Below are 23,110 nucleotides of genomic sequence, written 5' to 3'. Positions count from 1 at the left end.
ACACGCCGACAGCTGCAGTGGTCCACTATAGAAAACACACCAAAAAATAAAAACAAGAAACAGTTGAATATAACAGTGACGAGCGCTCATTTTGTACGTGCACTAAAGTGCTAGTGTCATGCAAATATTGGACGGATAACTGCTTCGCGCAGGTGCATAATTTGACATTCTCTTCACCCGTGTTTTCATTTGAAAAAGGAAACACACACATACAAAGGACAACCTTTAGGTGGGGGAGGGGGGATGACATCACGTGTCTCCGCTTCGCACCACAGAAGCTGAAGATTTGCTCACAATTTTGGAATTGATGCAGTCTAACATTCGAGAGAAGTGGAAAAATGCACGCTAAGTTGGCCAATACATAAAAACCAGTGAGGAAATTAAGTGTGAACAGGCACCTTGGATGGACATTTTTTTTTTTCTCCGTTGGATTTGTTGGTGTTCCCCTAGCAAGGCCTACCTAGTAAGCACTAAAAAGAAAAGTTGACTTTTTTTTCTTGTTTCCAACAAGAAAAAACATCAGATTTTTTTTCTTCAAGAAAATGTTAATATTTAATAATAGCGAACATTTTGAAGGCTGAAATTTTGAGAAAAATAAGTCATACTTAAAAGAAAAAATTTAATTAATTTTTTTTTCCAAAATTTTTCAAAAATTTTGAAAAAACAAGTCATACTTTTAAAGTAAAAAAATGTAGTTTTATTTTTTTTTTCAAATAAAATTTGTAATTCTCATTCTGACTTTTGAAGTCTTTTTTTGTTTAGCGAATTAATTTTTCTCTTAAGTGGAAAAGTAAACAATTTTAAGGGAAAAGTCTGAAACTTAGAGATAATGTTTAGAAAATGAGTTAGAAAAAAAGTACTAATTTTCAATGAGAAAGAAATAATAAAATAAAATTAAATCTTACAAAACGTCAGATTTTCCGGTTTAACGGGAAGGGAAAAAAATCCAAAAGAAAAAGACTATTGGAGAAAAACAAAGAAAACATATAAAAAATAAATAATGAATCTAACATTTGTTTCCGAAAATATTTCCAAGAAAAATGTATTTCGCTGTCTTTGGAACATTTCTTCTTTAAAAATATTTTTTAAAAAAAACATCTTCTCTAAGAACATACATATTTGAAAACATTTTTCCATGGCAAAAAATATTTCTTAGACCTAATGCCTTAATTTTCACAAAATTATAACTTTTTGTCTTGACTTAAGTCTCATAGTATCATTTTGTTTTTCTTTTCAATGTGGCCATAATACCCCCTGGGTATGAATTGAATTGGAATGTAGCAAAAAAAAAAAAAGTACAGACGAAAGATGAACTGTGAAGAGGCACCTTAAATGAAAATGCATTAGTGATGACTTGTAATACTTTGTTGGAGATGATTACAGTACATTTCAAGAAGTAGTCTTATTTCCCCCCCTTCCTTGAGGGATCAGCTGGTGTTTCTCAGGTGACCAATGAGCATCTCTGTCTTATTTTGGGGAGCGAATGAACTGAAGGGGTGTCTCTGACGTCAGAGGAAGAAGATGAGCGTCACGCCGGCGCGTCACCTTCCAGGACACTGGCGCGTCGTCCCGGTAGCGGGAAGGTGAACCTCCTCCCGGATGCCGAGGAAGGTGGCGGCGAGAAGTTGGCCCAGCGCGAGGGGGGGCGGCGGTTAGCCGGGCGGGCCGGGCGCAGGAAGCTGGACTCCAAAGGCGGAGCCACGGGAGAGCGTGGGAGGTCCTGTGGATGGCAGACGGAAAAAAGTCACTCAAAGACATGGCGTCAATCTGGGTGAGGGAAAAATGAACTCCCCATTAAGAACTCCCCCCTAACTTCCAGTCGACTCGATCATAAGAATTTTCATTTTCTGTAGACTCCCCCCATGTCTCTGCTTCAAACTTTTTAATGCCACTCCAAGGCGAAGTGGGATATCCTCAACTGATCCCCTGGCAAGCTTCAATAAAAATGTATTTTGTCTAAAAAAAATATTTTAAGAAAAAAAAATTGCAAGAAAAAGTTTTTCCTAAAAATAAAAAAAAATAGAAATTAATATTTTCAGTCATCTTTTCAACCAAAAATATTTTTTATTGCCATTTTTTAAAATAAAAAATGCATATTTTTATCTATGAAAAAATTATTTTTTGTGACAAATGTTTTAAGTAGTTTTTGGAGTTTTTTTGACAGGCTTTTAAGAGTATGTTGTGTTTTCAAGAAAAAAATACATTCTTCAGAAGTAGCTTCAGCTTTTCGAGATTTTCTTTAAAAATATATAAGTTTATAAAAGAAAAATATTTCAAAATTGCCTCAATAAAAAGCTTGCCCTCGTGTCCATTTTCGGTGACAGTTTCATCAGTACAAAATGGAGGCGGTGGGCTTCCCATTGCTCACACAAACAACACAGACCATGCAACGAAACACTAAAAACTACAAACGTGACACACATTGGGAAACAAATCCACCTTTAAACACTTTTAGGGCCTTTTTTTTTTTGGTCAACAAATAAAAATCCTTCTTCTAACCAAAGGCCAGCAATGTGTCTTAAGATGGACTTTTCCACTTTAAGTGTTTTGTTAAATGATGACAAATAACAAGATGTTGCATACTGCCCATGGTCTGGAACTGGACTGGAAGAGTGAGGGTAAATGTTGGAATAAAATAAAGTTAATAATAAATAAAACGGCAAGTGGAGCACGTCACAACCTGTCATGAAACGTGTGATAAACACTCCAAAGTACATTTGGAATATTTGAGTCACATGAAACTTTAAAGGACCATACTGTCTTTTTCCCTTGTATTAATTTGATTGTGCACATCAATTGATAATGGAAATTGTTGGACGTGTGTCGTGTTGAGCTCCGGACGGCACTAAGAGATCCACAGGGAAAACCACATGGCCTTCCCTTAGTGAGTCTTCGTAACATCCCAGCTGCCCCACTAAAAAAAAAAATCCTGGCTCTGCCATAGTCAATGGAGAAAGAGAACATGAGATCCAAATGTACGCCGTTGCAGACGTGATCACAGAATTCATTCTTGAATTAAGAATGAATGATATTCCGACACATAAAGACCCATTTAGAAACCAACAGCATGGTCCTTGAAAGGGGCGACCGATGGTCGACGTGAACCTTTGCCCTCATTCCGCCCGCGGCCCTGTGAAGCATGCATTTAAATGACTGACAGGGTGACTGATCCATAACGAGGTGAGGAGGGTGATGTTCCATGTGGCTCGGAGAAGGAGGAACTTACATAGCGGAAACTTAGAGTCCCCATGGAGTTGTTAGTATGACAGTGTGCTTCTGGAGCAAAGAGAGAGGAGGAGAGGGAGGGACAGACAAACCGGGAACGGTTAAATTGAGGAGGAAGACGAGAGGATGACCTGGGATTATAAACGAGAGACGTGCTGGCGGAGGTGCGGCCAACCGCCATGTTGGGTAAGCGCGAATCGTGATGCTGTAAAAGAGTCGTGTTAGAAATTGCATAATCATAAACGTATTGTTCAACGCATATCTGAGTGAGCGTCCGAGAGTGTAGAGCGGAGGATAAGTGGATTTTCACTAAACGGCATAAAATTTAATTGCAACATCGATCCATATTTTCGTTTTCGTCATTGCGTGTAATCGGCAAAGTCTGATTGGCCGCTTTACAACAATTCCTCAAGGTCATAAATTGATTATTACCCCACCATTTTTTTTTCCTTCAGTGAAGATTGATTCTTGTTCAAAGGATTATCCGCAACATTACCAAAATAATCTCGGGCTAATCCCGAATTACGATAAATCGTTCTGGTTCGTTTGTAAGCATGAACCATTTCATATCTTGACTGAGCCGTCATTTGGTCAGGAGAAGTTCCAGCACTCCATTAAAGGGAGACTTAAATCCAAGCAAAGCTCATGAAAATGTTGCTCCTAAAACATGAAAAGACAGAGGAATCTCTATGTGCTCAAATTAAGATGAGAGAAGTCGCAGCTCATCAGGAAGTTTAGCGACATCTCCATTTTATTGAACCTTTTCCTGGAGTCCGCAACCGTCTATCTAGTGTGCACAAACCAAGACTATGATGTTGTGAGCATAGGCCACCTCACCAAGCAAGTTGCAAAAGCCCTCCATAACTTCCACTAACAACCAAGGATAAATTTAGCTCCTCCCCCGACATACCAAGATTGCCTAAACATGACTTCAACGTAGTTCCTTGACAGCTGTTTCGATAAAAACAGGGCTTGAGAGTCAATTTACCTCGATGCATCCAGGTTGTGGTCGCTCTGCGTCGGCCATCTTACTTCCTCCTCCTGCCTGCATCCTCCTCTCCTCCTGCAGCTTTTTATTGAGGAGGCGGGCGGCGTTCTCGGCCAGCGTGTACCCGGGGGGCGCCGACAGGTCCTGCCGAATGCTCACGACTTCAGCGTTCCGGTCCCCCTGCGTCTCCACAATCAGCTGCACGGGGCTCGGGGAGCGGCCTCTGGCGCTCCTGGGGTCGAGGCTGGGGTCAATGGTCGTTGTGGGGCGGGAGCGGCTGGGGGACTTGTTGAACTTCTGCATGGCATCGTAGACGACGGGTGTGTGGTCGATGATGTTGAAGAGGCTGGAGAGACCGTCGTTGATGGTGGTGTGGACCGGGCTATCCCGCGTGGTGGTGGAGCGCGCCCACGCCGACTCGCTGTTGCCCTTCTGGGGGGTGGTAGGGGTGGCGGCGCGGCTGGCGTTTGGTATCTCCGCCTTGTTGGATGAGGACATCTTGCGCTGAAGTTTGGGCGAGCCGTACTTTGGCGAGCAGCAGGGTCGTTCAAATTTACTCTGGATGACCGGCGAGTACTGGACCTTCCTGGTATTCCGCGATGGTGACGAAATGGGGGTGCCACCCCCTTTTGGCGTGAGGCATCGGTGGGGGCTGCTGGTCAAGTTCCTCAGCAGGTCCGTCTGCAGACCAACACTGATGGTCTGCGTTGTCTGAGTGCCTCGCGTGGTGAACCCGTTGGTTTGGCAGGCCGTGTCACGGACCATGGGCCCGGGTGGCGAGCGGATGGCGTTTCTCACCGAAATGGCCACCTCCTTCATGTCATCGCTCATGTTCCGAGAGAGCTGAAGCTCCAGCGAGGAGGCGTAGCCCACCGTAGGGCAAATGGGGGACTGGTTCGGAGAAGTCCTTAATCCCCCGGCCTCCAGCAGGCCACACGGCCACCTTCCGCCAGTGAATACCTCGTCTGACCCGCTGGCCGCCTCCCCGCCGCCTCTAGCCTTGATCCCCTTTGCGTAAAGGAGGTCAGACTCTGGTTCTGGCCCAGGTCTGGTGGGGCTGTGCAGGATGTGGACCCCAAAGGCGTCTTCTCCCACACCTGCCCGACTGTTAAGTGTGCTGGTGGTGGTCAGGCTGGCGCTGGTGGTGAGAAACCAGGAGGGAGGTTGGAAGGACTCCAAGACCGGTTCACCTCCCTGCATCTCTGAGTTCTTGTCGGCCCATGCGTCACGAGCAGGGCTGGCGGCAGCGGATGATGGGAAATCCCAACCCTTATTGTTGAACTCCTCAATGTACTTGAGGTCATCTGGCGAAAGAGGCGGGGTGACGTCGTCTTGGTGTCGCTCGCCGGGACGCATCTTGTCGGGGAGAAACGGTGAGCTGTCCATTAGACGCTGGAAGTCGCTCATGGAGCATACCGACTTGGCTCTGGATGATAGAAACACAAAAATAATCCAAAACCATCAGTCACCCAGGTGACTACATACAAAAGTGGATTTTCACCTAAGATTTATTGATTGATTTATTTTTTTTATTCCACGACACTGGCAATCCCTGTATTAGAAAATTCTATTCAGGTTTCCTGGATCCCTGGACGTACTACCTTCCTTGTAGGGTCTTTGAACTTACCCCAGGGTTGAAATGTGCCATAAATCATCTTCACACCCGTTAACTCACCGAAGCAAACTACCGCCGCCCATCTCCTCATCAGCATACAGCTCTGCAGCTCCTTCTCTCTCAGAAATCACATTGAGGGCCTAGAAGAAGAAAAAAATCAATCCATCCAGTCGTTTTCTAGACCTCAAAATTGCAGGGGGCTGATTAGAGCCGATCCAAATTCTGGACAGGCTACTTGTTACTTAGAGGTTAAAGTCCATCCAGGTAATATCGACTGATTGCACCACATAAAGAGAGACATCACCGTTCACACTTATAATTTATCTTCATCTCCACATCCATTTTTATATCTGACTTGGGACAAAAAGGTCATCCCATGCTGAATTCGTCGCTACCAACGGTTACTGGGTGGACACTGAGGACAATCTCCAAAGCTGCTCATTTTACCTCCTTCATGCACGGGAACCTCTTCTCACTCTCCAGCCGACAGGGCGGTGGAACCTCCAAGCTGGTGAGGGGATCCAGCGAAAGAGCATCCAGGAAGGGGCTGTCCGTCGGGCTTCTCAGCCTCACGGCGGCAGCCCCTCCTTGCTCCACCAGCACGGCGTCCGAGTCAGAGAGGGAGCGGACGGGCGGCACCAGGATGGGTGCAGAGGAGCGCGGGGATTGCGGAGAACGCGGGGAACGCGGGGAGCGGGGGGAGCGGGCACCAGTGCATGAGCCGCTGTCCTCTGTGGCCTCGCCGCGCCGGCTGTTCAGCTCCCTCTGCAGCTGACACAGGGACAAAAGTATTGGAACCCTTTGTGTGTTAAAATATTGCAAGACATTTTATCGGGTAAAAAGAACTTAAAATACTCATTTGTTGAATTTGCAGCATTAAGAGGTTGTAATTATTGAAATCAAATGCTATTTTAATCCAAAATATCTTCAGGTCAATTTACATTTTTAATTAATAGCATCTCACCAAAAAGTGAAGTCGTGTTGATTCATATGTGTTCAAAATATCTCACCCTGTCCATCTTGTGGTGGAGCTCGCGAGTACCGCCATCCCACTCCTGCCTCTGCCGCTCGAAGTGCTCCAGCAGCTCGGCCCTCTCGCGGCTCCATCGCGTCTCACCGTGTTGCAGTCGCCAACGAAGGTCCAGCGAGGTGTTGTGGCTCTCGGCCAGAAGGCGCCGGTGCTCCTCGCGCTCCTGCTTTAGGGCCCACTCGGGGTCCCGGGACGACGTTTCGCCTTCGCCCCCCTGAGCTTGGCCTCGCGTTGTTTCTCGTGCCTCCTCTTCCACCTGCACGACAGACGCAGTTATGAATCAACTGCTGTCCTCCTTCAGCTACCAGTAGATTAGGATTCACGTAATACAGTGATCCCTCGCGCTTTATCTTTCGCGGCTTCGCAGATTTTTTATTACAGTGGTATTGTGCTCTGTGTAGCGGCCCCGTGGAATTCGAATAAGGACTCAAGAGTTTCACAAAAAATTCACGTATCAATCGTGTATACACAACGCTCCGATCAACTCAATATAAAGGAATGAAGAAATACAAATGAATCAAATTACACCATTTCAATTTGCCATCCAACTAATAATTTACATTTTTAATATATTTAACATTTCATACACTACTGTACCTCATTCCGCTGTCAAAGGGCGCTAGTTAACAGTTCCGACAGTCAGCTATATTGCCTTAGCTTGGGATTCGCATCAAGATTCTGAGCTCCGGACAATGTAAAACAAGGAAAAATCACAATGACAATTATTTCCCCAAACAATCAAATTAATGCTCTATACCTAGTGTGTGTTAATATAGATGGCTTTTTTACCGCGCCTCTGTCAACATATGCGCACAACCCGGAAGTTGAATAATAATTTAAAAAAAAAGAGAGAGAAGAAATAACACGCTTAAAACGAACACAGCAATGCCACAAGGTGGCACTGCAGGACCACAACTTCACTTCTACACGCACAAACAAACCCACAACAATGCATCAGATCAAATGCATTCTAAAATAATAATAAATAAATAAATAAATAAAGCTGACTACTTCGCGGATTGCACCTTTTGCGGGTTGTTTTTGTTACGTATCCCCCCGCGATAAACGAAGGTTCACTGCACAGGGCTTCACAAACAGTGCCTTGAGATACGTGAGACGTAATTTATACATTTTTCAAGATACAAGCCATCGTTAACTCCTGGTGCAGGCCAACACAACACACCAGAGAGCAGGATGCTACTCGAGCGAGCTAAGTCAATTAGCTCCCACGGAGCCGCTCGTTGACCTCTGTGCGACTCCGGGTAAAGATGCGGAAGTGTGTAAAACCATGCAGATTAAACGCGAGCCCAGATGGATAATCGCCCTCCTAAAATCCCCCAGAAAAGAAAACCCTGCTTAATTAGTTCCCACTACTTTGTGTTATCACACAAGCTCTGAGAAAGGTTTTTTACGTGATGACATGAAATGCGACATCACATGAGTTCATGTGTTAATGTTTACCATGATAATAAGTTATTTTATTGAACCTGGTCTTTCTCAAACCTTTCATTTGAGTGGCGATCCCACTAATTACACTCGGACAACGCCAATGACAGCATCCGAAGCCGCATTGGGTCCCTTTAAGGTCGAGCCCCGGCTGAGTGGCCATCTGCGCGCACCTGAGTGAGCTGGCACTTCATCTCGGCCCATTTCACCTCCCAGGTGGCTTTGTCGTTGGCGTAGGCCTGCTGCAGTTGGCAGCGACGCACCTCTTCCTCGCGAAGCTCCTCCCGAAACTGCTCAAGCAGAGTGCGCAGAGCCTGCAGCATTCGCCGGTTCTCCCCAAACTGCGAACATGTTGGGTGTCAGTCATGATACATCGATACTTTTAAATTGTGTACATGGCATTTTTAAGGAACATTTTAGCATGGTTAATAATCATGTCTATGCAAAAAGAAGCAGACAATCATTTCAAATTTCAAAATACATTAAAAAAAATCAATTAAAACCAGTATATTGATTTCTTTAGAGTACACTGCGGGACAATTAAAAAAAAAACACCTCTGACCTATCAAAACCCAGCAGGCAATAATACGCCGGTGGTTCGCCAGATTTCAGCCATTTGTTCCGTTCATGTGAGAATTTGGGTTTTTTGGTTTCACATTTTTGGTCTTTATTTTCCATACACCGGACCGGTCTATGGTACTACCTGTTGCTGGTACTGCAGGGGTCCATCGGGTGACACTGACGGGAGAGCGGACCCCCCGTCGCCCTCCACCTGCTGCATCATCCCACCCAACTCAGAAATGCCCTCTGACTTCTCCCCCTGCATGGATGAATAAATACCACAAAAAAAGTTCACAACACCACAATGATCGCACAAAGTATATTTGATATGTGAGAAAGTTAAAAAAATATTGTCAACAGATGGCAACATTGGGTCTCTTTAAGCTCATTATGAGCTCATCATGTTTTTTTTTACAATTATGGAAAGTCAAGTCAAGCCATTCCTATCTCACTGCAGCACCATGCACATAAAAATGTGAATCTCATCTACAAATAATCGAGCTTATATGTCCATTTAAAAAGTCAAACGTGACCCTTGAGCACATTTTACCCACAAAACAGGGGTCTCACAATATTTGCTGACAACACCCAATTCCTGCTGCAACACTTGCCAAATAAAGTTCCAGGCGGCTCACCTCAGGCTGCGCGCTGTCGTCACGTGACGCACCATCCCTGCTTCCAAGCCTCCAACGCGCCAGGATGGACTTGAGCTTCATGTAGAAGATGGCCATATTGCGACGGAAGAGGCGAACTTCTTGTTGCAGGACGGCTCTCTCCTGAGCCCAGGAAACTTCTTGACTCTGGACGAGGCCCGGCAGCTCCAGACGCGGGCGCTGGGGCTCCGGGTGCAAGCCCTTGTCCTCCTGCGGAGACAAAGAAATCAGAGACGTTGAAATAAATATCACTTGTCATTGTCATTGCAGGAAAGCGGCCTTCGAGGACCAGAGTTGGAGACCCCTGTTTTGGTTAGCAACTGAGTTGAAATGGGTTGCATTTAATTCTAAAACATGGATGCACACGTTCTGTTTTCTAGAAGAGGGATGACTATTTAAGAAAGCAGAAAAATCTGAACCAACAAAAAGATTTCTTTTTTTTTTTTTTTTTTAAAGTCGCCAATGCTCATACCTGCGCCAGCGAGACGACCGGTGCATCCCGTTCGTCCGTGGCAACTCTCATCCGTCGTTCATGATCCGGACGCAGCTGGATGTCGAGAGCAGGCACCTCCCGCAGCTGCACGCAATCAAATTTGTGACAACGCTGAACAATTTCAGAAAGGCCTTCAACTGTCCTCCTATCTTGCAGGTTAAATTTATTTAAAAAATTTAAAATTTTAACATAAGACACCTCATTTCACGCCCAATATAATACACAAAGTGAAGATTCGTTTGTCTTTTTTTTGGGGCGGGGGTTACTGTAAACATGCAGCAGGTCACAATGACCCATGTACATTTTTTGGTGTGCCAAAGAGTCAGACGTAAAACCAGAGTTAAGGACATTGTTAGCTCGGCTTTAAGATTCGCAAACGCCACAATTTGAGCCGGTTTGCCGGTCAAACGTCAGCCACACAAGCGCAGCGCTAATTCTGCCTCATTCCCTCCCCACCTCTCGGATTACGGAAGGAGCACACGCACTTGGGCTGTAATTGTTACATCATATTCAACCTATTGTACTCTTCAAGTGGACTGACAAAAGGGTGATTGAGCTTCGGATGAAAAAAGGTGAGTCACTCCACCAAGTAGAAGAATCAACCTATGTCAAAAGATCAGAAATATAATTTATATATATATATATATATATATATATATATATATTTTCATATTTTTAGGACCATGCGGTTATCATATTTTAACGTACGGTGGCCCAGGCGTAAAACGATGATACAGCAAAATTCAATAATCATGCAAAATACGGTATACATGCACACGTATACCGTATTTTGTGATTTTTTTAAAAAATGTTTTAAATGTTTTTAACATACATTTGGGTGAGCAAACTTTTTTTTTCAATATTTCTTTGAAGTGAATTTTATGGGTCATTGAGAAAATAAAAACAGGGTCCAAGTGCCCACACAGTCCCACAGATAGAAAGGGGGGGGGGGGGGGGTAGAGGAGGTTGAGGGGGTGGGCGTCACTGACCTCTGTTCTTAAAACCAGTGGTCTGTGGTACCTAGCGAGTCCCGCAGCACCTCCCCTGTTCTCCTTGTGGGGCTCCACGCCTCGCTCCTGTCCTACGTGCCACTCCAGCTCATCCCTCTGACCGGACTGTGAGTGAGGAGGGGTGGGGTTGGGGTCCGGGAAGTGTACAGGAGGGTATGGAAGGGGGGTGGTGGAGGAGATTGTGGTGATGTGGCAGGTGGACAAAAAAGACAAGAGGACAACAAAGCGGGTGAGGAAGAAAGACCTCTAGCGGGACACAGAAAGAAAAAACAGTGAATGGCTGATGAATAAGAGCAAAATAGGGAAATAGGGGGGGGGGGCAACTAAAATGACAACAAACAGACTAGAGTAGAAAAAAGAGCGCAAAAAGGAAGACCAACTTAAAGATGATGGCATATGACAAAGATGAGAAGAGGACAAGAATGAGGATGAACAAAATGGCGGGCTGGAACATCTGAAGGAGGAAGGAGGGGGTGGGGTGAGAAGGAGGGGGAATTTCAGGTGTTTCGGGGTGGAAAGAATGCAAAAGACTCGTTATGAAGCGCATGCAATGACGGACATGTGAGTCCAAACCAAAGCAGCCGGCTTGAGAAGTAACCATGGCAAAAAAAGGTGCAGTGCGATAAGCGAGCCCGCCAATCAAGGTGGTCAGGAAAAACAAAATGGCCACTCAACATGCTCACGTGTTGTACAAAGCGTCAAAGTCAGCGTGTTTTGTAATCGTCAATACAGTACCCCAAATAACAAAACAATCTTTAACTCCCAATTTAAATGTTATAAACCACTGGGGAGCCGGCATTCACCATTCGTAAACGCACCTTCGTCGTGATTTTTTTTTGTGTGTATGGAAATGCACTAAGCTAGTTTAGTAGTAGAGAAAGTTTACAGCCGTTTACTTGGTAACAGTCAGATGCTCAAAAAAGGCCGTTTTGCAATATGAAGAAGGGAGAGAACGCGTTGGTTAGCTCGTATTTTACAGGTTCCAAGTATGCTTATACATGCTAGCCTACTGACACTATGAGTTCATTTATTTATTTATTTTAATCAAATCACTTGTAAGCCATTTATTTTTAAGGCTAATGTTTGAAATGCACTTAAAACATGTGTCATTGTACGCGGTATATTTTAGTTTAAACTAATAAGATGGGTGATTCTTAATATTTCAGGGGGTTTACTGTATTTTGAGTGGATGTGTCAAAAATGGTACGATCCTGTCGAACCAGGAAGTAGGATTGCTAGCGGTCAAACGGATCAAGCTTACTTTTTCACTTCGATGACTTCATTCTGTTTTTATGTTTGAGTCACTATGGAAGCATTACCCCTGCCCAAAAAACCCAAATTACATACCTATCATATTTTGTCATCCTTGTTGAATCGGGAAGTAGCATCCTAGCTACCTTACACACAGACAATCCCCCCATAAATTTCACTTTACAGAAATTTTCACTCTTTGATGTTTGACTCGCGATAGATCGTCAAAAGTAGCTTGATAGCTAACAAATAGACAAGTGAACACAAAAAAACGCTGATCCATGATTCCTTCATTTTCATTTTTTGAGTCACACCAGAAAACAAATGGTAGAGTCCTATGTCCATGAATCAGGAAAAAGTCTGCAAGCTAATAGACGGACAAGAACACTCAAAGAAACTCCATTGACTCCACAACTTCAGATTTTCTCTTTTTGACTTTCGAGTCAGGATGGAAAGTACGCCAACCCGCGCCCCTCCAACATTATAAGACAAACGGTAAAGTAATACGTCCTTATTCTCTATGAACCAGGACGTAGCCTGGGAGCTAATAAAACTAAAATATTCCAATGAAGGCTTTGTCTTCCGTTCTTATCGTTTGACTCTGAACAGAATTGTTTTCCTTTTTTGCCCAAGAAACAAAAACAGTACCGTCGTGCTGTTTTCAGTCCTTTTTGAATCAAGAAGTGTCCTGCTAATAAATAACTGGACAAACAAGCAAATAAATATGGTGATTCCTCGCCCTAATTTTGTTCAACCCTGGCGAAGGTCGGGCCAACAGAAGGCCTGATTGCTTGAAACTTGCGAGAGCTGCGAGTGCAGAATCCACCCAGCTCCACCGGGACTCGGCTAGTGAGCTCTGCAGGAAGAGGAGGACGAGCAGTGGGAGGGGATGAAGGCAGCTTCCCATTCTCGGCCCGGGCGGTTGGAAAACATTCCGGAAAGCCGACAAGCTCCCTTCATCATGCAACCCTGCTTTCGAGCCGTTTTGTTTGCCAACACACAACGTGATGTTTGTCTCCTTGGTGACAACGTACAAACACAAAACAGCGATGCCCGTTAAGCGCCACAAAGATAAGAGGCAGGCCTGTTCAGAAGCCATCCACCATGCAGTCAAGTTAAAAGACGCTCGGATCGCGGCCAAGTGGGCAGGCAGTGCGTGCGTGCGTGCGTGCGGGCGGCAAGCGAGGCGGCGCTCTATGGGGAGCATGTGCATGGAGATGTAGATGGCAATGCGGCGGCGGCGGCAGGACGTGATGGCGGTCGGGGGTGGGGGGGGATGGGCGGTGGTGCCAGTGTGGTAGAGCTGGGTGGGTCCCGACAGGCATCGAAACGTGACGCTTAGAAAGACTTCAAAGCTAACTTAATGGGCCTTGTACGACCTTTTGCCAACCCTCAAAGTGAACAAACTTTGACATCGTGCTACTGTAACGTTAGATGACAAAAAAAAGAAAAGCTGATCAAATATACGTCTCTGGATACTTCATTTGGATTCGGCTCATTTGGGCCAATTCTGGAGTAGGAATTGAACCAAAATATCCAACTTCCTGTTGAAATATACATCATGGGCTCTTGAGTTTTTCGTCCAACCTGTAACGATTACACATCTACCCAAATTTGTGTCGGATCGGTGAAACAGAAAACTTTCCAGGGGGCTCTACAGAGTGAGTTATGTAGGGTTGTGTTTTCCTAAAATATATTTTTTTCACCAGATCCATGCAAAAATTGATTAACTTTCAGACACGTTGAGGTCCCCAAAAAGATTAAATGAAATTATCAGAAGAAAAGGCAAAGAGGACATTGTCACCAGCAAGCTGAGCGCCCTTTTAACACCAAGTGGTGTTATCATTGTAAAGGGTTCCAAAATATCTGACGCTTTTTCTCAGCCTACTTGCTACGAGAGCACCACACCAATAGACGCCTGATCAGGATTATAGATCTGAATCATCCCGCAGTGAATCGAACAGGTCTATACCGCTTGATGGAAACTATATTTACTGCCATAGTTTGGCATATCCTCACACCTATCAACAATATCCCAGCGTTTATCAAAATGTGTTGATCTATTTATATTGGCGCACGACTTCCACGTTTGTCCTCAATTTTACAAGGGATCCTGGTGGCCTGACCCAAGACAACGACTGACCTCAGATCGCCTCTAATTTGAACGGACATAGGCAATTAATGAGGTCATTTTCTGCATCGTATCCTGCTTAGGGTTACAAGTGAGCTAGAGCCTAACCGAGCTGACTTTGGAAAGTGGGAAAAAAACTCGGGAAAATATAACCCAACATTTACAAACGCAGAATCGGTACAGTATATAATCAATTGCATACGTTGCATATGGCCTAGCAAAGAACGGCAAACTTAAATTACCTGGAAATCCGTCATCAGTTCTCTCCCAAAATTGCCGATCGGAGAATCCCGGGACATGGACGTGACCGTGGATAGGAAGCTGCTAGACTCGGTGAGATTCGGCATTGGGGATAGATCGTCTGTTCTCTCTCTTAGTCCGTCACCGACGTGTTCCAATTTCTCCACGAAGATGTGTAGTTCGGTGCGGAAAGCCTTCATGCGGGTATTGATGGTGTCCAGGACTTGGGGGTCACCTCCTCCCTGCGACCCGTCCGCCGTCGTGACCAGAAGCCGACCCTCCAGGATCAGACTGTCCGTGTCAGTGATCAGACGGTCCAGTGATTTGCCGAGTCTATCTGCCTCTCTTTTCACATTGGCAAAAGATTCACGTTCCTCCCTGCGGCGGTTGGCAAGTTCTGCAGCACTGAGCTCCATACCATCCGAGGGTCGGATACTTCCGAACCCCGAGGTGGTGGTGGTTTTCTCAAAGAGGTCTTCGGAATCGCTCTCCCCCCCGATAGGGCCCTCCCTCTTTGGTTGGAGTAGAAGTAGTCGCCCTGCTTCCTCGTCCTCGGCTATTTCCCGCCTGCCGGCATCACTGTCTGCGTCGCTGTCTCGTGGACTACCAGTTCTCAGGCCCAGGTGCGCCGCCAGGTCGCAACGTTGAACATTAGACAGGAGAACTCGGTTCTCATATTGAAGCTTCATCACTTTGCCGCTCAGGTCGTTAATCTGCATCCTGGCTGACTTTAGCTCCTCCATCAACATCCCTCCACTGGAGCCATTGGTAGGTTTAAATATTCCTCCCTCGCCTCCGTCCTCGCCGACCGGCCCGGAGCTGAACTTGAAGCGGTTGAGCTCTGAAGTAAGCTGTCGGTTGTGGTCCTCGATCTCGGAGATGGAGCGACGCAGCAGTTCCGCTTCCTCCTCTACGAACTGGAGGTGACGGCGGAGCTCGCCGGCCGACTCGAGAACGTCGCCGCCATAGGGTGATGAGGGCATGCTAGAGAAAGGCTCCCGACCAAAGCAGTCTCGTTCGTACTGGCAACGGATGTCATCATTTTCGGCTCGCAGGCTGCGGTTTTCAACCTCCAACTCCACGATCTTCCTCCCCAGAATGTTCGCCTCCTCCTCCACCAGCTTGAGGCGCAGACGCAGCTCTGCCTCGCGGGTGGAATGAGGGCCACCGCCGGCGCACTCGGCCAGGGGAAGGGGACTGTCCACGTCTCCGTAGACTGACTTGTACTTCTGTAGCTCCTGCTCCAGTTCATCTTTCTCCCGGCCCAGCTTGGCCATTTTTTTGCGCATCAGGCCTGACTCCTCCTTGGCGAATTGGAGCTGGCATCTGAGGTCAGCGCTGTCCTCCTAATGGTGAGAAACTCTCATTAGGCTCATATGGGCATATTTTAAATGAATACGGTACCTCATTCACACAGAGATCCCACAAAATTCCTGGATAAGATCTGCAACAAAAGATTCTGATTTTATTTTTACTTTTTGCACAGAACCGGGCAAAGAATTGAATTGAGGGCAGCCGCTGCCATTGGCCAGGAAACAAGCCAGCTGTGTTCACCCCCCACAACGGCGCAAATGCCCCTTTCTGCCTGCGCCCGCCTACAAAAATACCAAAAGAAAGAAAACTCCACCAATGCGCACAGTTCAACTGCACTTTGTGCTAGACTCGCGCTGGGCACAAAAATCAGGCCCTAAGGGCACAAAAATAGGACCCATAGTGTCAAGTGTTAAACTCCACACACCTGTCTCGACTTTCTGCTATTACTGTCTAGTTCTGCCACTGTGATGTTTTTTGAAAATTGATGAGTTGTCCTCGGGTACAGTCTATAAGTTAAATAAAATTGGATAATTAAAAATAAATTAAAAATAATAATAATAATATAATAATGATAATAATAATTATTATTATTAGAAACTATATTAACAATTACTTTAAAGTCATTATTTTTAAACAAATAAACTGTAGACCAAATGAATGAAACAAAATCAAATACATTAAATTGATTCAAATAAAACTTTTTTATTTAAAAAAATAAAACCAAATAAAAATATTTTATGTCATTGTTTTGCATTTACCTGGCTAGTGGATTTCTTGTCCTTGAATGAGCTCCCTCGTCGCCTCAGGGCAGTCTGTAAAACACCCAAAAAACAAGAGCTAATAAGGACATTTTATACCAAACGGATGTAATTGACTCTTCTTCCTGTATTGACTGGAGGAGATGAGAGCAATAGATGACGCTCAGGAACGGAGATCCGCTTGAGATTTCATCGATAATAATCCCGTAAAAGATGGAGGCAGCAGAACATTAAGCCTCGTTGGGGAGCTTGCATAACATTAAACATTTCCGTCGTCAGGTCAACGTCTGATGATGGATGGACGTCTTACATTTATTTAATGCGGACCGGAGATCAGACAGCAACCAAAGTCTGAGCCTGCATCATCTTGTTCAAACTTTCTTTCAGGCCTAGTGAGGAACATGGGTAGAGATATCACACGATTACTTTTTTTATTATAAGATTTAGTTCCTCTGAAGGCCACTTCTGGCACCCAAAAAAATGAATGCGCATGTGAAAAGTCTGAATGACAATAAAGTAAATTCTTCCACCAGTCATGGTGGGGAAAAAAAAGCCTTGACTCAGTCGCTGGATCTGCGACAGGGAGGAAACGCCCACTTAGCAACCCGACCAAAACATTAACGCAAACTGGGTGGGGCCGGGGACTTCTTTTTCCCACGATCCTGCAATTTTATTTTTATCAAGCTCAAAAAGCCTGAGATTTCATCTGAAGTCCACCCTTGCCTATATCCATTCTTCTATTATCCATCCATCCAATCATCCATCTATCTCAGCCACTTGTTTACCTTACAAAGCTCCATCATAACTTCCAAGGAGAAAACAAAACGTTCCATGAAGACAGAGTGGGTCACACGACCAGATCGGCTCGCGTATGTTCGCTTTGACGCCCCGCTGAGCGTCTCCAACACCAGTACTGTTCTAATTCCTCGCCATGGTGACACAGCTAATCTGTCTGTCTGGGGAGACGCAGGATTAGACAAAGCTTCGTGATCCCTGACCCTCCGCCAATAATGACATCATTAACTGTCGTATACGACACGAGTTTGAAATCCATGGTGTTCTTGCTCTCAACGTTCAATAACTGAGAGAAAGGCAATAATGAGTGTCTTGGATTGCGGTGACAAGGAACATCCGTCCGTCTCTTTGACCAACGACGTTAGCTACTGGCGACATTATGACGTAAATCATTCAAAATCAATATTGTTCTTGCTCTGAAAGCTCAATAACGGATTTAGAGGTTGAAGAAGATGGGCTGAGAAGGTAACATGTACTCCACCTATCATATAGAGCAGGGGTGGGCAAACGTTTTGTTTCGTGGGCCACAATGGGTTCTAAAAATTGACAGACCAGGAGCAGATGGATGGAGTGTTTTGGTAACCTCACCTCATCAGAGAAAAAAAAATACATTTAATTTTAAATGAAAGTGAACAAAAGCATTAAAACAATATATGTCTTTGAAAAACCACAGTATTTTGAAAATAAAACATTCACAAGGTTTATTCATTTAATTTTTTTCAAGTTTGGCGGGCCGGATTAAAACGTTTAACGGGCCGCATGTGTCCCCCGGGCCGTAGTTTGCCCACACCTGGTATACTGCCATCCATCCATTTTCTATTAACTCTTTTCCAGCACGGTTATCCTGTAATTCAAAACTAATGCTTCAGAAAGGCAGAGAACATCTTAAGGTTTGAAGACAGACGTAGAGGTGGCAAGGACTTTTTTTTTTTACTTTTGACCACCGATTACCGAGGCACCTTCATCACCTGAGTTTGGAGGATGCAAAGCAACAAGTAACAAGGTTGGCATCACCGCTGGCTAGCTTGTCGGTGTTGCCTCCAAATGTGGGAGAAGAGTCTTGTCATTGCGCTCCGCTAATGGGATTTAACGGGGGGGAGGGGCGCTCTGCGAAAGGGGGGGGGCGGGATGGTCGCACAAAAGGAGCTTTTGAGGGCGGCTGGATGCAGATAAAACTCGCCTCTAAGACTCACGCACAACAGCGGAATAAATGTCGCTCTAAATTATTCTGAGGCCGATTAGCAGAGTCAGATGCGGACTCTAATCCATTTCAGTCGATTAATTAAAAGCGCTCACGCACTTGAGTGAATGTAAACACTACTCAGATAATTAGGACCCAAGCATGCGGTGCGCTTGTTTCATCTTTATTATCCTTGGCCAGAATAAATCGGCACTCTGACGGATTTCCCCAACTGAAAAAAAAATGTTTCACATAGGGACAGGCATGAGTAGAGGTGCAAAAAAGTCCAGAGAAGTGTTTGAGATTTTGCCGCAGCTTATGAGTGGAGCACGTCAGTAAAGTTTGTCGACTGAGGATAGAACTCTAAATTCAAATTCATCGCCACTACGAGGGATTTCCCCAAACCATTTCACATAGGAACGTGAAACTTAACAGCAACTCGTCCAAAAGGTTTTGCTCATTTGCTTTCTGGTTTGTATGCTGGACAAAATGTGTGATGCAAAATCGCAAAGAATTTTAGATTTTGTCAATGTGCGTGGGTGGAACGCGGCAGCCTTTTCACAATGTGATGCCACGGCATATTTCACAGCACTGATCACACTGATCCATATTCAGCTTGCACCACTTGCAGCAAAAAAAAAAAAAAAAAGCCTCCAGTGTATATATAGAACACCTAAATACGCGCTCCATCAGGCAAAAGATGCAGTGTGACAGAAATTCGATGATATTGATGCAGGTGAGCTCGTGCAAGAAAGCTGCCGGTGTTTAAATATAATGGGTGCCGGTCAGGCAAATATTTTCCCAACCCCTTGGCTTATGCCCCAAAAGTGCAAAGTATTATTTATTTTTTTCTATAATCTAGAACATGGGTGTCAAACTCAGGCCCGCAGGCCAAATTTGGCCCGCAGTGTAATTAGATTTGGTCCGCGAGGCTATACCAAATGATTTCTTGCTACTTCAAGACATGGGCTTGAATGATTGATTGATTTATTATTGTTTTTTTTTTTTAATAATTATTTATTATTATTATTCCAATTTTATTTAATAAATGGACGTCATTGATGTTTTTTTTTTGTTTTTTTTATTCGATTTTGCATATCTGGGCTATTAAGTTGTATATTGTAAAGTAATAAGTGTTGCTTGTTTTTTTTATTCAATCTTAGCAAATCTTGTTTGGGTCGATATCAAAAGGTTCATGTGTTCAATGCTGGCCCGCGGCTTTGTTCGAGTTTTACTTTTCGCCCCGCTGTTTGATTTTGACATCTTTTTTTTTTTTTTTTTTTTAATCCTGCTAGCTAAATAAATGGCTGACTACATGATTAACTAGCTGACTTACGAGTTAACTACTAAGTGGTCGTCACGAACTATGGACTAGTGAATTTACGGATTAACTGATTAACCAACGAACTAATTTATATATATATTAATAATTAACCGGAGGACTGAATAATCGATCAACTGGCTAATTAATTGACTAAGTGAACTGGCTAAATGACAACTTCCAAAACGACTGAGTGGCTCAACAAACTACCTGCATTAAACTATACTCAGGAAATCAAGTTAGCACATGCAAACGTGTCATTTGTCTCTGTACTGTACGTGCGTGTGTGTGTGTGTGTGTGCGCGAGATGTGCAAACAGCATCAGAAGAGATAACGTGTCAGCGAGACAGGCGGGATGCGGCATTCCCCGAGGTCGCTTCAAGGTCAGGCCTCCCCTCCTTCTCCTCTCTCCCCAGAGGAGGAGACAAGCGTCTCGTAAACAACACGTCCATGTCGCAGATAAAATGCGAAGGCGTGAAACTGTTTTGACGTGAAATCAAAACGAAGAAAAATGACACAATGGGTCCAATTTTTCCTACTGTATGCTTGGAGGAGGCCACGCGTGACAGACGTTATTATGGACGAGAAGCGTCCACCTGCAGCATTTTTACGACTTTACAAGTGTAGGCATAAAACTGTGACAATACACGTTGTAAGTGCGGTGAATAAGTGAGGTGTTGCGTGTGTGTGTGTGTGTGGGGGGGGGTGCGTGTGTGTGTGTGTGTGTGTGTGTGCATACACATCCACAGACACAGGCCATTAAAGCACCATTGTGCCAGCCTCTGTTGCGTGTCGGCTCGTCGGCCGAGGTCAGCGGCGGCTTAGCGAGGTGAGGCGATGTGCGAGTCTACCCTCTCCGGCTCACACACACACACACACGCACGCACATACACACCGATGGAGGCTCCACGCACACAAGCTGTGCATGGGATACACAATCACCACAAGGCAACAGAACAATTTGAAACAACTCGAAGGTCTAACAAGAAGGAATTTCCTCCGAAAGAAACTGAGACGAGTAGATGACGATATGTCTTTTCTTCCCACAACTTCATTTTTGGGCCTCTCCCACAAAACAAGAGTGTGTGAATGTGCGTGTGATGCACGAATGCTGACTAGTCCTTGAATGCATCGTGCGTGTCGCGCTGAATCGGCAGACAGCACGATTGCCAAACCTTTGATGGCATCTCGCGGTGCCTTCACGGTATGCTGGTACGTTTGAGCGCCGACACTCATTAAGTTAATTCAGGGGAATGAAGTACTTTTCTGTGGCTATTCGAAGTCAAGATAAAGTCTTAAAAGTTTTGAAATGATAAGTGTCTTGAAATTTGAGAGGTAAATGGGGATTAAAAAAAAAGATGAAGTAGCAGACGAAAGTTTATCAAGATGAGAGATAAATAAATCCTCTTATTTAATAATGTCTTAAATCCGCTATCCATATCCTCTCCATATTTTGGAAATTAAACTGAGCTTTTCAGAACCACTGCAGTGCTAACTTGACATGAGAATGTGGGACCGTTCAAGCAAAAACAAACGCGAACCAGAAACCTTCCATTACGTTTATTCTGTGACGTGACGAAAATCTAATAATCCCAATCGGAGAGGACAGAAGCTGGTCAGAGTGTCACGACAGAACCAGAACCAGAACCAGAGCTGTGACTCGTGGAATCTTGTCTCAGGAGATCACATCTCAAGCATCACCGTGGGCTGTTGTCGCGACCAATCATCAGCTGGCGAGTGTTCTTTGCTGATATTTGATCTTGCGGCTACAAAGCCCTTTCTTTAAAATGTCCACTAGCATTGCGTCATTGGGAGCGATTGACCAATGCGAACTCAAAGACACAAACAAGCGTCACAGATGCCTTGGCAGAGGTCCACACGCTAATGAATGACATTAGCGAGCCAACAGAGGCGCTGTTAATTCACTCTCAACTTGTTTGCTGTCTAAATAACATGAGGTCAAAGCATTGGGAATTAAGCGACATCAACACAACCCTTCACTAGTCTGAGTCATCTTAATGCAACACTGGCTGTGAAACAGGAGTTCAGAACATTCAGGGACAGCCAAAATAGTTGATTTTTTTAAACAACAAAAATTGATCCGTTTAAAAAATGAAATTACAAGCTAATTTGTAACAATCAACTATTTTACGTACACATTTGAACTTTTATTTTTTTCATTTACGAAAAAACCTGGCCCATCTGTTTCTTTTAAAAATCAACTTTCAAAGGGAGAATCGTTCAGAATGTTTGTGTGTTTTTGTGTCCAAAAGGTCCAAACAAATAAAAGAATATGAATGGCCGACCGACAACAAAGCGTTACTTGTGCAGGGAGCTTGAACTTGAAGAGAAGGGGGCTGTCGGATTGTGGCGCATCCAGCTGGCAGATAATGGGGCCGCCCTTGCACCCCCTCCCCACGCCACCCGCCTCTCATTCGTGTCCCACGGCTCACAATTAGTCGCTAACGAGGGGGGAGGGGCCTTGTGGCTGGAGAGTGGTGACTACCCGCCGTTATCGCGACCCGACAGATGCCACGGGGGGGCCGAGATTAGCGATACGGGAAATGGAGACAGTGGATTCTGCCGGGAAATTGTGAAAAACAAGCGGCATCGAACGCATCAATCAGAACAAGGAGCATACTTCACACGTAAGCACTTTTCAGCAGTAAAAAGTTAAGTCAAGAATTCATATGATAAATTCATTATTTTTCATGTACATTTAATACCTCCAAAAACAGTTTAAAAATATTCCACTGAAGTAAAAAATGTCTACCGAGGCTCGTTGTGTCCAATTCCTCTTCACTAAAAGTAAAGTCAGGGCTTTTCATTCCAAGTGTGAAAAATCCATATAGCCCAGCTGCAAGTGTGGAAAGGCACCTGCTCGATTCCTCTTTGGTCGCTTAGCAACCAGCGACAACTATTCTTTATAGTTCTTATTTAAAATGTACCCAAAAAAATTGACATTTTTATCTTTTTTTTTTCCGTGCGTGACAATAAGCAGGATCAATGAGTTATTTGCTAATTCATTATCATATCTAGCAACTTTTTTTTTTTATATCCATCGACTGAGGAGGGGGGGGTCCCTCCTGATCAATTAAT

General features: G+C 44.6%; 1 protein-coding gene across 5 annotated transcripts in view; it reads right to left on the bottom strand.

Moving 5' to 3' along the window:
• Nucleotides 1-1,412: 1,412 nt before the first annotated feature.
• Nucleotides 1,413-23,110, bottom strand: part of mtcl1 (microtubule crosslinking factor 1) — a 28,202-nt gene continuing 6,504 nt past the window's right edge. The window contains exons 4-17 of one of the 5 annotated variants that reach the window (XM_088311132.1): nucleotides 16,716-16,769; nucleotides 14,646-15,989; nucleotides 11,402-11,475; nucleotides 11,001-11,265; nucleotides 9,991-10,095; nucleotides 9,501-9,728; nucleotides 9,008-9,124; nucleotides 8,478-8,645; nucleotides 6,839-7,114; nucleotides 6,276-6,599; nucleotides 5,889-5,968; nucleotides 4,214-5,639; nucleotides 3,227-3,276; nucleotides 1,587-1,720 (exon numbers count right to left, since the gene is read on the bottom strand). In XM_088311132.1, the coding sequence (XP_088167258.1) occupies nucleotides 3,238-3,276; nucleotides 4,214-5,639; nucleotides 5,889-5,968; nucleotides 6,276-6,599; nucleotides 6,839-7,114; nucleotides 8,478-8,645; nucleotides 9,008-9,124; nucleotides 9,501-9,728; nucleotides 9,991-10,095; nucleotides 11,001-11,265; nucleotides 11,402-11,475; nucleotides 14,646-15,989; nucleotides 16,716-16,769 (4,500 nt within the window). In that variant the 3' untranslated portion in view covers nucleotides 1,587-1,720; nucleotides 3,227-3,237. Of the gene's footprint in view, nucleotides 1,721-3,226; nucleotides 3,277-4,213; nucleotides 5,640-5,888; nucleotides 5,969-6,275; nucleotides 6,600-6,838; nucleotides 7,115-8,477; nucleotides 8,646-9,007; nucleotides 9,125-9,500; nucleotides 9,729-9,990; nucleotides 10,096-11,000; nucleotides 11,266-11,401; nucleotides 11,476-14,645; nucleotides 15,990-16,715; nucleotides 16,770-23,110 lie in introns of all 5 variants that reach the window. The other 4 variants (XM_088311129.1, XM_088311131.1, XM_088311133.1 and 1 more) reach the window with 4 other exon arrangements.

The sequence above is a fragment of the Idiotropiscis lumnitzeri genome, chromosome 12, assembly GCF_059441095.1.
Source record: "Idiotropiscis lumnitzeri isolate Australia: NSW breed Sydney's pygmy pipehorse chromosome 12, RoL_Ilum_1.0, whole genome shotgun sequence".
Classification (NCBI taxonomy): Eukaryota; Metazoa; Chordata; class Actinopteri; order Syngnathiformes; family Syngnathidae; genus Idiotropiscis; species Idiotropiscis lumnitzeri.
The sequence above is the reverse complement of the archived record's forward strand: the minus strand, read 5'-3'. Positions and strand labels throughout refer to the sequence as shown.